At 43.6% G+C, this 16,074-nt stretch overlaps 1 protein-coding gene across 7 annotated transcripts in view; it reads right to left on the reverse strand.

The window, feature by feature from the left end:
• The window catches only part of ARHGEF3 (Rho guanine nucleotide exchange factor 3), a 339,677-nt gene that overhangs the window by 65,803 nt on the left and 257,800 nt on the right, over positions 1 to 16,074 (reverse strand). Inside the window, exon 1 of one of the 7 annotated variants that reach the window (XM_050781159.1) lies at positions 12,391 to 12,650. The exons of 5 other annotated variants lie outside the window; for them this stretch is intronic. In XM_050781159.1, the coding sequence (XP_050637116.1) occupies positions 12,391 to 12,486 (96 nt within the window). In that variant the 5' untranslated portion in view covers positions 12,487 to 12,650. Of the gene's footprint in view, positions 1 to 12,390; positions 12,652 to 16,074 lie in introns of those variants that run through there. One more of the 7 variants, XM_050781169.1, reaches the window with a different exon arrangement.

Genomic DNA, 16,074 nt, shown 5'->3' on the forward strand with positions numbered 1-16,074 from the left:
TCCAATCCTTCCCGCCAGAGTGAAGGGGAAAAGGAACAGGATGGGTTGAATCATTTTAGCTGGAACTTTGGAATGTTCTTTGAAGCTTCGAAAAGAAAAAGATGTATGTTCTGAGGACAGAAATCTAGTTTTATTTTTTAAGTTGGCTACCATGTAGCACAGATTCACTTCCTATAACACATTAAAGCCAATTTTTATCTACTTAGTCTTAATATCTGAAATTTGGGTCCTATGCTAAATGTCCAAATTTCAAGTTTAGTTTGCAAGTGACTGTGTCAAACTTGGGAACTTATTGTAGACTTCTAATCCTAGAAAACCCCTCAGAACATGCCTTGTTCGCTGTTTCCAAACTCTCTGTATTGCCATGATAATTTTTTGCCATATGTACATGTCACCTGAGCCATTATGTACTATTTCCTTAATTAGTCATTTTTTACTTAAAAACTTATTGTAAAAATAAACTCTATCACTGCCTTAAATGGAAAATCACTATCACCTGTCATAAACAGATGCTAACTTTAAAAAATGAACCCTGAGGCCTACACTTAGTTACACAGGGAAATTATCAAGTGATGGGGAGGTGTTAAAGACACACTAATTCCAAGTGGAAACTTGACATAATCAGATAATTTAAAAGGGAAAGTGATTAAATTATTTTGTGATTTGTCTTTGTAAGATTTGAGCTGCCCAAGTGGTATGAAACCCACCTTCTGGAAAATAACGATCTAATCCAGTCCTCTCATTCCAGAAACAGGCTCTGAAATGCCAAGACCCTAAGCCTACCTTTGCCCTGTCCCCTGCTACTTGGGAAGCTCTTGTACGAACCAGCTTAGAAATAAATGCTGCATTTAAGAGACTTCCGAAGCAAGCTCCTGTTCCTTGACGTTGGTGTCAGAATCAAGCTCACTCTTCTAGGCCCTTGGAACCTGGGCATAAAGCATTCAGAGACGAATGAATGCAACGTGTCTTTTCTGATGGTCTCTCCTTCAAAGCTCTCAGATAAGTCACCATCAAACATCTGAGGAGGAAGGAGGTGGAGGTGACAGTTCATCATGCATCTGTGGCTTACACACAAGAAACCATCAGTTCTCCCTCTTCTTTATTTCCTTCTCGACGGTGGTTTCTGACTCCTTCTGCAAGATCACACCCAGACATCCCCAACGCAATCACCAGGATGGCTGACCAGGGATGAGAAAATGAACTAAGACTGCCAAAACCTAACACGATATTGATGAGCCACTTTCACCGCGCCCCCCTGGCCCCCGAACCCATGTGAAGTCAAAAATTAAAAATAGTCTTCCCCAGTGACCTTTAGTTATCTTCTCTGTATTTGCCTGGGGTTGTTCTTGACATGCCTGCATCATTCGCGATTATGAAATGTTAGTATGCCAACATAAGATAGCACACTTGAAATGGGAGCTTGCCCTGGCCTTGGGTTCAGAAAGCACCCACAGGGAAGACTCACCATTTTGCCCCCCTCGGCCATCTGGCCGGACTCCATCTCTTTCCGCCACTAGCTTGTTCCTTTTCCTTCTGTAGCGTCTTCCTCTAGGAAGACTCCACATTTCCAAATCTGACAGCCCATGGCAAGTCCAAAACATTTACCTTTCTTTTTTCCTTTTTACATTTTATTTCAGGGTTCAGACACAGGCTCTCAGCTTTATTTAATTCAATCAGTTTGCCAACTTCTAATGCTAACGGTATTTACAGAAAGAGTGCCCTCGGGAAATGCTGTATTTCTTCTTACTATTTATCACCTGTGCTGCAAGCATTAGGTGTGCAGAGTTCAGAAAGACATCATTTTAAGATATGTTGTGGCCAGAAGTAGTGGCTCATGCCTGTAATCCCAGCACCTTGAGAGGTCGAGGCGGGAGGATTACTTGAGCCCAGGAGTTTGAGACCAGTCTGGGCAACACAATGAGACCCTGACTCTACAAAAATAAAACAATTGAAAGAAAATTAGCCAGGTATGGTGGCACACGCCTGTAGTCCTAGCTGTAGTCCTAGGACTACAGCAGTAGCTACTCTGGAGGCTGAGGTGGGTGGGAGGATCGCTTGAGCCTGAGAGGTCAAGGCTGCAGAGAGCCATGATTGTGCCACTGCACTCCAGCCTAGGCGACAGAACAAGCCCCTATTTCTAAAACAAACCAACAAACAAAATACATCACCTATGTGTATTGAAGTTTGTATCTATCCATTCCTTGTGGGCTTTTTAACAGTGATCTCACATCAAATTTAAAGTAGGACCTTGCACTTGGAGATTACTCTGTACAGTGTTTTGGCTAACTTTAATGGGGTTCACTTAGAACATCTCCCAGAGAGACAGTGCTGCTTATCACCTACCCAGAACCATGACTGGCTTAAGCCAACATTGTGACATGCCAAGAGGTCAAGACTGGGCAAGGAGGGACCAACATTGGGCCCTGCCTCCTAATTTCTCTGAATCTCTTTTTCCTCAGTTGACCAACAAAAAGGACAGCTCCAGAAAAAAAGAAAAACAAAGAAAAAATGAAAAACTAAAAAATGAAAACCTAAAAACAAACAAAATAGCAAAATTAAAAAAAAAAAAGGACAGTCCTTGCCTTGCCCAGCTCCCTCAGCTACTGCAAGGCTCAAAGGAGAAAATGCATGTGAAAATAAGTGACTGCTGGCTGGGTGTGGTGGCTCATGCCTGTAATTCCAGCTACTTGGGAGGCTGAGGCAGGAGAATCACTTGGACCCAGGAGGCAGAGGTTGCAGTGAGCCGAGATCTTGCTGCTGCACTCCAGACTGGGCAAAAGAGTAAGACTTTGTCTCAAAAAAAATAAAAAAAAAGAAAAGAAAAAAAAGAAAATGACTACTATCTGAACAAAGGGTGGCATTGCTCTGGATTTATTGAGCACAATGAAAAAGGAAGGTGTCCTCATTGCAACATACCTGTCCCCACTTCTCTACATCCCATATGCACACATATAGGTTTAAACTGGTTACAATGAGTATATAATCATGCTCAACTTTTTTTCTCTTTATTTTTTCCAGGAACACTAGGGTATTTCTGTTTGCTAGTGAGTAATGGCTGCAAATGATGTCACTGACCCCTGTGCCAGAGGCCATGGTCATGGAGCTATTGCTCTATTGTAGGACAGAGAGGTTGTTGGCTTTTCTGTCCAGTTAAATAGGAAAGGATGCTAGACTGGAACCAAACCATCAGACTTCAGGCTCCAGCTAGGCCATTCCCAGCTGTGTGGTCTTGAGCAAATCATTGGACCTCTCTGACCCTTGGTATCTTCATCTTTAAAATGAGGACAATTATACACTCAGGAGAGCCAAAGAATATAGAAGTGCCTTGAAACTGTAAAATGCACAAATACAAAGCATGACTATTATTGCAAATAATGTCATTATGAACAACTTTGGAAACACAGCCTTTTCCCCACAAGAGCTAGAATACTACGTCCAAATATCTGAACCATTTTTGTCTTTTAATATGCACAGAAAGTGTGTTATCTTCTTTTCTTTTTTCTTCTTTTTAATAGACACAAGGTCTTGCTATGTTGTGCAGGCTGGTCCCGAACTCCTGGGCTCAAGCAATCTGCCTGCCTCAGCCAGCCTCCCAAAGTGCTACGATTACAGGCATGAGACACCGTGCCCCACCAATAAGTGTATTATTTTCCAGCAACATTCACAGCATTGGGTTTTTTTCTTTTCTTTTTATTTTTTAAGACAGAGTCACACTCTGTTGCCCAGACTGCAGTGCGGTAGCACAATCTCAGCTCACTGCAACCTCCGCCTCCCGAGTTCAAGCAATTCTCCTGCCTCAGCCTCCCGAGTAGCTGGGGTTACAGGTTCCCACCACCACGCCCAGATAATTTTTGTATTTTTAGTAGAGACTCGGTTTCACCATATTGGCCAGGCTGGTCTTGAACTCCTGACCTCAGGTGATTCGCCCACCTTGGCTTCCCAAAGTGCTGGGATTACAGGTGTGAGTCACCACGCCCAGCTTGGTTTTATTATGTCTTAAAAATAGTTGCAACATCAATTAGGTATAAAATAGCACCTTATTATTGCCTTTTTCATTTCTATAATTCCTACTAGAGTGAACATTTTAAATAATCTTTACCATTCCTTGTGTATGAACTGCCTTCTAGTATCTTTGGCTTATTTGTCAATGAATAAGCCAAAATAGGGTACTTTTTAAATATCTGTATAAATTATTTATATGACAACAATGTTAATCTTTAGTCTGTCATCTTTACTTCAAAAATCTTTTCCAATGTATTAGTGTACTTCTCTTCTCTAAAGAAGCATATTAAGCCTAAAAGAAATCCTGTTTGTTGACACAGCATCATAGAGTGTCTTTGCACTTATCAATACTCAAGATTTTCAGGCACACTAAAGATGTCCATAAGAAATAAGCAAGGACAGGAAAGAGATAGGACAGTATGTCACATTTGGAAAAGTTAGGGGAACCAGGAGCACTGGGCCAGGAGAAGGAAAGCATCTGAGGGGAGAGAGGGAGAGGAGAGAATGCACATATGCGTGGGTGGAGTGGGAGAGGTGTGGAGAGAGAGTAGTTTTCAAATACTTAAGGGCGTAACACATAAGAAAGTATTACTGGATCAGGCACGATGGCTCATGCCTGTAATCCCATCACTTTGGGAGGCCGAGGGGGGTGGATTATCTGAGGTCAGGAGTTCGAGAACAGCCTGGCCAACATGGTGAAACCCTATCTCTACTAAAAATACAAAAATTAGCAGGGCGTGGTGGCGTGTGCCTGTAATCCCAGCTACTCAGGAGGCTGAGACAGAAGAATCACTTGAACCCAGGAGGCGGAAGTTGCAATGAGCTGAGATCGCACCACTGCACTCCAGCCTGAGCAACAAGAGTGAGACTCTGTTTCAAAAAAAAAAAAAAAACAAAAACCACCAAACAAACAAAAAGTAAAGTATTACTGAATAACATACAGCTCCAGGAAGCAATGTTACAATTTTTTTTTTTTTTTTTTTTTTTTTTGAGACGGAGTCTCGCTGTGTCACCCAGGCTGGAGTGCAGTGGCCGGATCTCAGCTCACTGCAAGCTCTGCCTCCCGGGTTTTTACGCCATTCTCCTGCCTCAGCCTCCCGAGTAGCCGGGACTACAGGCGCCCGCCACCTCGCCCGGCTAGTTTTTTGTATTTTTTAGTAGAGACGGGGTTTCACTGTGTTAGCCAGGATGGTCTCGAACTCCTGACCTCGTGATCCGCCCGTCTCGGCCTCCCAAAGTGCTGGGATTACAGGCTTGAGCCACCGCGCCCGGCCGCAATGTTACAATTAAGAAAGGATTTTCTTGTCATCTATACTGAACACAGATGGAGTACACTCATCCTTCAGTATCCAGGGGTGATTGGTTCCAGAACCCTCTCAGATACTAAAATCTAAGGATGCTCAGGTCCATCATATAAAATGGCATACTGTTTGCCTGCATCCTACCCATATCCTCTTACACTTTAAATCATTTCTAGATTACTTAAAATACCCAATAGAATGTAAGTGATAATTGTTGTTATCCTGTATTGTTTTTTATTTGTATTATTTAAAATTGTTATTTTTTATTGTTTTATTCCCTAATATTTTCTTTTCCTTTTTTTTTTTTTTTTTTTTTTTTTTTTTGAGACAAGGTCTCCCTCTTTCACCCAGGCTAGGGTTGCAGAGGCACCATCTCAGCTCATTGCAGCCTCAAACTCCCTGGCCCAAGCAATTCTCCCACCTCAGCCTCCCAAGTAACCGGGTCTACAGGTGTGTGCTACCACACTTGGTGAATTCTTTGATTTTTTTTTTTTTTAAGAGATGGGGTCTCGCAGTGTTGCCCAGGCTGATCTCAAACTCATGGACTCAAGCAATCCTACTGCCTCTGCCTCCCAAAGTCCTGGGATCCAAATACTTCTGATCAACGGTTGGTTGAATCCGTGGACATGGAACAAGTGGATATAGAGGGCCAACTGTATACAATCTAAAATGTTGTCCCTGGAGGTGTTTAAGCAGAGATTGAATGGATCTGGCAGCAGATAAGATTGGGCTACATGTTCTCAACAGGCCTTTCCCACTCTGAAGTCCTCTGATGCAATGACCCTGGGTCATTTCCTGGAGGCTGGATTTGTTTGTTTCATAAATCCTCAGGAAAAAAAAAGCCTGTTTTGCTACTCCTTTCCTCCTCATCTTAAGTGCCAGAAAGAAGAAAAAAGTCTAGTGAACTTACCATTAAGGTTTCTGGTTCAGCTCCAATTAACTGAAATTTACTAATAATCAGGGCTACCTTCTCTCAAAAGGACACAATGGTCCAAACAGAAAGTCCGGGCACAAGTGTTTCCAGACTTAAAAAGAATCACTCCTTTCCCAGCCAGTAGAATGTTCGGAAACCTTTCCTGATTAACTTGTGACACAGTCTCTCTCTCTTTTTTTTTTTTTGAAGATGGAATCTTGCTCTGTTTCTCAGACTGGGGTGGTGCTCGGCTCACTGCAACCGCCACCTCCCAGGTTCAAGTGATTCTCCTGCCTCAGCCTCCTGAATAGCTGGGATTACAGGTGTGTGCCACCACGCCTGGCTAATTCTTGAATTTTTAGTAGAGACGGGGTTTCACCATTGGTCAGGCTGGTCTTGAACTCCTGACCTCGTGATCCGTCCACCTCAGCCTCCAAGTGCTAGGACTACAGCTGTGAGCCACTACACTGGACGTGACACAGCCTCTTCTAAACTAGTTACTGGTGTCAACTTGTTTAAAAAAAAAAAAAAAAGGAAGGCAATAGAAACCTCTGGCCTTCACTCCTGACAGTCCATGAGCCAATATAAGAAGAAATGGCAATGCGGTCATGGCAATTTCCTCATTTTGTGTGTGACCTCTACCCACTATCAAGGCTGACAAATTATGGAAGGCAACTGCACACATACATCACAAAGTAGCCCTTCCAGATACACACACCATCAATAACAATTACATTTACACAGGGCTTTGCACAATTAGGATGTGATCAGTAATTTATTTTCTTTCAGTAGTTATGAAAACAGTGGCATCTGTCCAGGATTTTTATGGGCAATCACAGGGTGTCTTGAGAAAATGACACAATTTGCAAATATCCAGATGGTAGTTGGGCCTTCCAGTGATTGGTTTACACAGAAGGCCTGTGGTTAATATAGATAAGCAAAATGACTAACAGAACTAACGGTGTCACCTCCAGAGGTAAGCATGCAGAATTCTGCCAAAGACCACCTCCTTGGTCTTGAGAAACACAAAATGAAGATTGCTCAAACCCTCCCAAATGGGGGCTTGCAAACCCCACTCCCGTGAGTTGCAGCCGTTCTATGAAGTGGGCTGCCAGAAGCATTGACTAACGGTGGGGTTTCCTAACCAGACAGGAAAAAATGGGCCTTCGAGCATCAGGCAATTTTTTGGGGCAGGTGGGTTCATCCTTCCCATGTTATGTGGTGAGACAACCAATGATTTAGTCACTTAGAGGCAATGTGATGTGGTTGGAAAAGTACAGACTTCAGGGTCAACTGGTTTTTTAGTCTCATCTCCTTGACCCAGTATTAAAGCCATCCTGGGAAAGCCACTACCTGTTCTGAGCCTCAGTTTCTTCTTCTACAAAAGGGGATATGAATACCAACCTCATAGGATTACTGTGACGATTAAGGGACTTACAGTAAAGTCCCTAATGCACTGCTGTGTGTAAAACAGCATTCAGGCAATTAGACTGGTGATCATCATGTTTCTTAAAACCATTTTAAGAATCTGTTTTGAGATGTAAAGGTCGTAATTATAATGACATTTTCTGAGCACTTACTACATGCTAGGCACTATGGTTAGCAGTGCATATGAAACATCTCATTTGACCCTCACTATGGTCCTAGGAGTTAGAGCTCTCATCATTTCCATTTTTACCGTTGAGGAAACAGGTTTGGAGAGCCACAGTAGCTTGTTCAAGGCCACATCACTAGCAGGTGGTGGAGACAGCATTGAGACTCAGGCAGTCTTATTCTAGTCAATGCCCTTGAACAGCATTAAATGTACACATGTAAAGTAAACACATTTTCCTCTTCTATTGCTAGTTCATGTGCATTTTTAAGGACCAAGATTCCCAAAATAATTTTCCAACTGAACAGCCTCAGAATGATGGCTCAATGACCATAACCAGATCCTACAGCAAGTGATGGCCTTTTTCTGGGTAGCTCCATGTGGCTTTCCACCCAGCAAGATCTCTGAGGTCATATGATTCCTGGAGTCTATTTAATCATCTGAAGAAATTACAGGATTCTAACTGTAATAACTCCTTATGACTAGTTTCATGTGGCTGTTCAGGTATACTATCAGTTCAATACAATATGATACAGATTCCAAGAAATGTACAGATTACTAGAAACCAGTAACCCTTTAGCTTTTCAGCTGACATTCAAGGAGTACAGCCCGAGGTGCATACAATTTTAAAATGCACATGTTGACTGATAGAGGCATAAATCGTGGCAGGAGCATAGGGTTCACCTTGCCCTTTAGAAGTGAGCCTTAAAGGATACCTTCTCAGTTATGTAAGGTGCTCAAGGTTATACTTAGAAGATAATATTTTAAAGTATTTTGCATGTCTATTAAGTTTTGTATTACCACTCCACCTTTTATCCCACAGAGGTAAACACCCTTAGATGCTACAAGGGACGCTGATATTAAATGCTGGACTGAATCCATCAGGAAATTTGGCATTGGATCTTGGCTTAGCTTCTGATTTTCTTTGCAGCTTTCTGTAAATCACCTCCCCTCAGTGTCCTTATTCATAAAGTGGAGAGAACAGTACAAACTTTATGTTAACCTTACAACACGTTTGGGGTCTCAAGTGAGACACTAGACATAGTAGACTTAGAAAAGGAACAGAGCTCTGTCATTTCTAGGTGCATGTCATTATTCTTAGGGTCATGCAAGCCTACTGGCTAAGTCAAAATCAGAACCTATACTTTGGAGACCCAGGGCAGTATTCAGCTATTCATGAGATAGGCCTATGGTCTATGGCGCTACAAATTTTGAAAAACTGCTGAGAGTCAAAAGCAATGGCTACAAATATCATTAACTAAATCAGGCCTAATCTGACCAATATCTAAGATGGTAAATTTTAAAACCGAAAGTAAGTTGTCCACCAAGCTGTCAGATATATTCTCAAAAATAACAGAAACATCTCTTTGTATTTTCATTAAAAATGAACTGGACCTAAAACTCTTAAAAGTTTCTCACAAGGCTCTAGCTTCCTTAGCCAATGTGTCCACCTTACCTGAGCTTGCTTCCTTTTCTTCACATCTTTTTTTAAGCCTTCTTTTTAAAAAGCAAACCTCACTACAGGGAAATACTGATTTTTAACTTACATTCAGGATAATTCATTAGAGGTAACACATTTTCTTCTAGTGATTGGATCAGGAGTTTAGGGCACCTATATAGACCAGTCCCTCCTGGCATGGGAAGTAGATGACCAATAAATACAAAAACAGATAAACTGAACAAAGCTGCATCGAAGATTAGAAGAAATAAGCTTAATGCTCATATCATACCACATTTTTCATCCACAAAGTCTACAGCCATGTGAACTAAGTTCCTTATATTTCACAATTAATGATTATAGCCAGCAGGATCTCACGGATTACGGATATTAAAATTAAACATTTGCCACCCAACTCAAATCCCCATGTCATAAGAAATAGCATTAAAAGGCAGTATTATACTAACAGACAGCAATATTATAATCCCTGTGGAATATTTTCAAAAGCTTAAAATAGATCATTTAAAAAAATAAAAATGCATTTTTAAAATATCATTTTTTTTTGCTTTCACTGGAAACTACCACAAATAAAAAATTACAAATCACTTAAATCTTGAGTAGAATTTTTATTTACTTTTAAGAGAATGCTTATTTTTGCATATTTTTTTACTCAGTGCGTGGTATCAAATGTACATCAACGCCGCTTGCCTGTTCCTAAGTGGCTTTCCCCAGTTCACTTGCTGCAAGGATAGGAGTGAATGCTAGAAGGCACTTGCCAGTGCCATGCTGTGTGCACTGTCCTACCCATGGCAAATTCGGAAGGAACAGCCATTACACACGGCCATTAAATGTTTAAAGGGCGCAGGTGCTCTGTTGCAAGGGACTTTGAAGGTCAACAAGTCCTGTTTTCCTAGAAAGGCCTCTGGATAGATCCATTTTTCTTTTTATTATAACCACATTCTTTCTACAAAGAAAACAAACACTCTTAAAAAAATACTTTCAGAGGAATTAACAGTCAATGCCTAGTTTATAAACAATTATATAATCATGTTTTTCAAAAGGCTGACAAGTGAATGCTATTTTTTAAACATTTACGAATACTGATGACACCTACTGGTGGAAAATATATTTTAGTTAACTGCTTATGGAGAAGCTAGGCCTACAAGGGTTAGCCGCCTTTTGCACTGATAGTGAAACCAGAAAACTACCCCCTAAACTCACTTAGGTCTCTTTTTCCAACTTTGCCAGTTTCCAAGATCAGAAAATGATATGCTCATCAATGAAGTCAAAAGATATCTCTGCCTCAAAGTGTATAAAGCATACTTGATTTAGTGTTTAAATCAAACACTAAAAAACAAACAAAACCCCACTATTCCAACCCCTTCCTTACTTCTCACACCAGGATATCCCCATACAAGGAAAATAAGTCATATTGTATAGTCTAGATCCAGCTACCAATGAAGAAAATATTTGACATGTGATAAGTTTCATCATATTTATGATATATAGACATATCAATATTCTATGTATAAGAATAAAATTAAGCAGGCAAGTTTTGCCTAAGCCTTTAGCTAAACTACTCAAAAACACAGGACTAAGTGATAGTAGGAAGGGACTGGTTAGAGTCCTCAGCTATCCTCACTCTTTGGCCCACTTCAATTTATTAATTACATTGGCTATGCCTTTCTTCCTTACAAAAGGAGTTAGAGCGGGCACCAATTGTGCTGCTCCTATGCTCATGAAATTAGGAAGTTCCCACTGAAAAAATATTATATTCATTCCAGGCCTGACCAACCTGAATTCTATGCAGGTGCTGCCATATCAAACCTTAAATAAGACTCCAGATGCCACTAGGGCCATCACATTTTCACAGCTGCTGGCAACAAAAACTCTTTGTGATAATATTAAACTGAGCTGGGCTGTGGGGTTGGGTTTAGGTGAGGGAGAAGTTAGTTTGTGCTCAGCTTATAGAAAGCTGAATACAACCAGAGACTGTTTGGAGTCCTGTCAGCCTGGAGCAGCTCTTGCTAGAGGAAATGAATCTTTGATGGTGTGCTCCTGAATATACATGATTCAGTGAGCCAAGTGCATACAGCTGAGCAGACCTAAGGAAGGTGAGTGGGTGGAACCTCAAGAATGCTGTGACAATGCCGGATGCACACCTGCTTTCAGCCTTTCCCTGGTGGCCGTGGTGATGTTTGCAGAGTGAGGTGTGGGAAAGTGGAAAGCTCCCAGATACACGCATGAGTGGCAATGACCACCTGGGTCCTGTGGGTTCCACTGCAGCTTGACCACAGCAAAGCTGTAATCTAGTGAAAGCGACTGTATTCCCTAAGACCCTCAAAGAGAGGGATGCTTTCTCCTCCAGCTGAACCCAACCTTTAAGACCACTGAGCCATGTGCCAGAGAAAATAACACGCAAGAGGAAAAGGCAGACTAAACATTACCTGGGAGCACTCCTTCACATCGCCCGCAAGGCACAGTAAAGTTCCCAGAAAGAGAAATGTTTCCAATGTTCCAAGGCAGCTTTCCATTGCCCTGAGGACTTTAATTCATTTTCAAGATCCATGTGGGAGACACTCCAATTTACTCAGTTAGCCCCAGCCCCTCGGCTGACTGACCCTCACTGGCCACAGGTGATAGGCAGAGGTGCTGTGTCCTGTCTTTGCTGCCAAAAGGCTGCAAGGCCAAGTCTGACAGGTGAGAGGGCTGGAACTTCCCTCTGCTCTCCCATCCCAGGCAAAAAGAAACTCGCTTAAAGGGTAGCCCTTCCCTGACACTGGGGCTTGCTCACAAGTAGGAGAAAGTCTCTCTGAGGGTCCAGACAGAAGATGAACAGTCTGAGAGCCCTGCAAAAGCAAGGAGGCGGCTGCTTCCAGACCGGCAGGTAGAGGGACAGGGAGAGAGGGGGCAGCTAGTGTTTGGTCCACAGAGAAAGAGCTAGAGAAAAGCAGACAGGGTGAGAGATGGCGACGGGGAGACACAAAGAAGACGGTGTGAGATATGTAGAGAAAGTGACACACACGGAAAGTGAGAGATGGAAACAGAGACAGTGACACCGGGCGGGCGCCGAGAGAGTGGGAGATGGAGGGAGACGAGACAGGCAGATGGCCCCTAGAGGTCCAGGTGCAGGGCGCGGCCCTACCTCGGCGTCCTTGGCCGGACCGCTGGCCGGGGGTAGCTCCAGGCTGCAGTTCGCCCGCTTGACCGTGAGGTAGAAGGGGTAATCCTTGGCCACCATGGCGGCTGCCGGGCCTGCCCTTTGGGATGTCACCGCTGACCCTAGGCGACTACAAAACTCCCAGGCGAAAGGGGGCCCCAGCTCCACGATGCCGGGCGGCGGCGGCGACACGGACACCGACAGCCGGCTTCCAGCCGGGCGGGACTCGACTGGGCTCCGGAGCCGAGTGGGCGGGGCTGTGCCAGCCACGCCTTGATGGGTGGAGATGGGCGGGCCGCCGGCTCGCACCGCCCCACGCCCACGTGCCGCCGCACGGACTCCTACTGGAGCTGCGAGGGGCGTGGGGCGGTCCGGAGGGTGGAGAGGGACCTCTCTCTCCCAGCGGGCCTTCGACTCCGAGCGCCCCCGCGGAGCGTGGGCCGCGATTGCGGGGCTGGCGGACCCCGTGATAGGTCCTTTCGGGTTCTTTGGCACTCTCCGGTGAGAGAGGCTGCGGGTAGAAAGGAGGCTGGGGCGAAACCGGGCGACGGGGAGAAAGGAGGCTCTAGTGACACCCGGCGGCAGGAAGGAGCCTGGGGGAAAAGCGAGCGTTGTAAAAGCCCACATTAGAAAGGGGTGGTGTTCTCTCTTGCCTCTTCCCAGGCCACTGCACGCTTTTTTTTGTTTTTGAGACGCAGTCTCGTACTCGCTCTGTCGCCCAGGCTTTTTTTTTTTTTTTTTTTTTTTTTTAATGAATGTCACTGGAGTATAATCTACAAATGGCAAAATGAACCCATTTTAAGAGTACTGTTTGTTGAGTTCTGACAAATATAAACACCCGTATAACCACCTCCACAGTCGGTATACAAAACATTTCCACCACCCCGGAAAGTTCCCTGGAGACCTTTCCCTTTGCACCCACTTTTAAATTTGACTAGGATGTTCAAAGGCTGTCTGACACTCAAGGGCAATCTGACAGGGCGTCCTTCAAGTATAAAGCTCTGCATGGATGACCCGGCACTACCACACCTTTCTGGATCCTTTTTTGAGAAACAATGACACTGGAAATACCCAAGAAGGCGATTGATTATAAGGTTGTTTGCACCAGCCCTGTCTGGGGCAGTAAAAAATAAAAAGTAGCTGGAAACAATGGTAATATATCCATCAATACGGAGTGCTTAAATAAAGTTTACTCACTGTGTAATACTACTTAGCAGCAGTGAAAAAGGAGATGGGTCTATGGATGTGGCATGGAAAGATCTCCAATGTATTAGACTCAGTTTAAAAATAATTGCAGACTAAGCACAATACAATACCATTTATGTTAAAAAAAAAATACAAGTTTACCACAGAATATCATATATTTTCTATAGAGACATATTTGTGGGTAAATAGCATTGAACGCTGTCTAGAAGAATCCATAGCAAGCTTTTACCAGTTCCCCTATGGCTGAAGGGAGGCACCTGGGTTTAAAGAATTAAAGATAGTGAACAAAAGGGACTTAAGCTTATAGCTCATGTTGTAAAATTTTTTGTAAGAAAAATACAGCCGGGGCAGCAGTGAAACTCTGTGTCTACAAAAAAAAAAAAAAAAAAAAATACAAAAAATTAGCCAGGCATGGTGGTGCACACCTGTAATCCCAGCTACTCCAGAGGCTGAGGTGGGAGGATCACTTGAGCTGGGAGGCAGAAGTTGCAGTGTGCCAAGATCATACCACTGCACTCCAGCCTGGGTGACAGAGATGCTGAAAAAAAAAAAGAAAAAATAGAAAAGAAAAAGAAAAAAAGAAAGAGAAATAGAGAGAGGAAGGAAGGAAGGAGAAAAAATAAAAGAAAAGAAAAAAGAAAAGAGGAAAAAAAATTGGCTAGGTACAGTGGCTCACACCTATAATCCCAATGATTTGGAAGGCCAAGGCAGCAGTGTAGCTTGAGGCCAACAGTTCAAGACCATCCTAAGCAACATAGGAAGACCCTGCCTCTACAAAAAATTTAAAAATTAGCCGGGTATGGTAGTGCATGCCTGTAGTCTCAGCTAATCCCGAGGTTGAGGTGGGAGGACTGCCTGAGCCCAAGAGTTCAAGGCTGCAGTGAGCTATGATTGCACCACAGCACTCTAGCCTGGTGACAGAACGAGACCCCGTCTCAAGAGAAAAAAAGAAAAATATCTTCATTCATGGCACTACTTGGGAAATTATAGCTTTTTTAATATTAAAATTATATCTTTTTCTTTTTTTTTTTTTTTTTTTTTTTGAGATAGGGTCTTTGTCGCTCAGGCTGGAGTGTAGTGGCATGATCTCAGCTCACTGCAACCTCCTCCTCCTGGGCTCAAGTGATCTTTCCACCTCAGCCTCCCAAGTAGCTGGGACTACAGGCCTGGACCAGTGTGCCCGGCTAAGTTTTGTATTTTTGTAGAGACAGGGTTTCACCATGTTGCCCAGGCTGGTCTGCAACTCCTGAGCTCAGGCAATCCACCTGCCTCGACCACCCAAAGTGCTGGGATTACAGGTGTGAGCCACCATGCCCAGCCCTAAAATGATCATCTCTCAAAAGTTATTTTGTAGACTGCACTGATGAATCTTTTTCCTCTTCGTGTGGAAAGTCATGACTACATCAGGTGGTAATCTACTGAGACATTGTCTTTTGTTTTTACTTCCTGAGGATACAGGGGATAGTGGGAATGGTGATATCTAGTCCTTGTTTGCATGTTCTTTGCTTCTAGCTGAGGTCAGAACCCAGCAGTTCCTACTTCTCAGGCAGGACACCTGATAATACACAGCTCTTCATCCCAGGTATCAAATCCACACCCTGGCACTAAATCCACTTACTTTCCTACCCAGCTAGTGCAGACAGACTGCCTTTGGAGGCAGAAAGAATTGGGCCCAGTGTAGCCAGCCTGTTATTACCACACATGTAAATGAAGCTCCTGAATGAGTAGAGGTTCCAACTGAAATTGAAGAGAGCACCTGAGTTTTTTTCCCTCTATAGACAACCTGAAGCAATGGGAAGAAAACTGCCTAAGAAGAGGTATGGGGCAGGAAAGAGCACCTCAGAACCACTGATTTTTCCTATTTGTATTCCTGAACACAACTTTATCATTTTAGCCTGAGCTGTGCTGATGGGGAGCTCACACAAGTGCCCCAAAAGCTTAGCCAAGCTTGGTGGGGGTGTGAGAGTAACCTCATCTCCAAGTAGCCCCTGATTAACTATGCAGCCAAAGTCAGGGCCAGAGGCAGAGACATGCTTCACTCAGGGCTTGCCTGGTCACCAAGAACCTGTGCCCAAGTACCTGAGCCACTTCTTACTCCCCTTCCTCTTCCTGCTCTTCTGGCCCTCACAGTCCACTATCTCAACTAGAAGACGCTGGCCATCAAAGCCACTGGCTTTAACCCCCAAAAGAGCTTGCTGGACCTTGTTCTCCAGTTGGAAAATGTACTTACAGCACCTGGTGAAGAAAATAGTCACCCTGGTGAAGTCTGATAGCCCTGGGACTGGGTTGCTCATCACAGTATCCTTAGGGCCAAGCAGGGAGTCTGACATACCATAAGTCCAGTGTAACAGTAAACAAACCCTAAGAAATATGTTTATTTTATTTTATTGTTTTGAGACAGGGTCTCGCTTTGTTGCCCAGGCTGGAGTGCAGTGACACGATCTTGGCTCACTGCAGCCTCAA

This window comes from Macaca thibetana, chromosome 2 (assembly GCF_024542745.1).
Source record: "Macaca thibetana thibetana isolate TM-01 chromosome 2, ASM2454274v1, whole genome shotgun sequence".
Lineage (NCBI taxonomy): Eukaryota > Metazoa > Chordata > Mammalia > Primates > Cercopithecidae > Macaca > Macaca thibetana.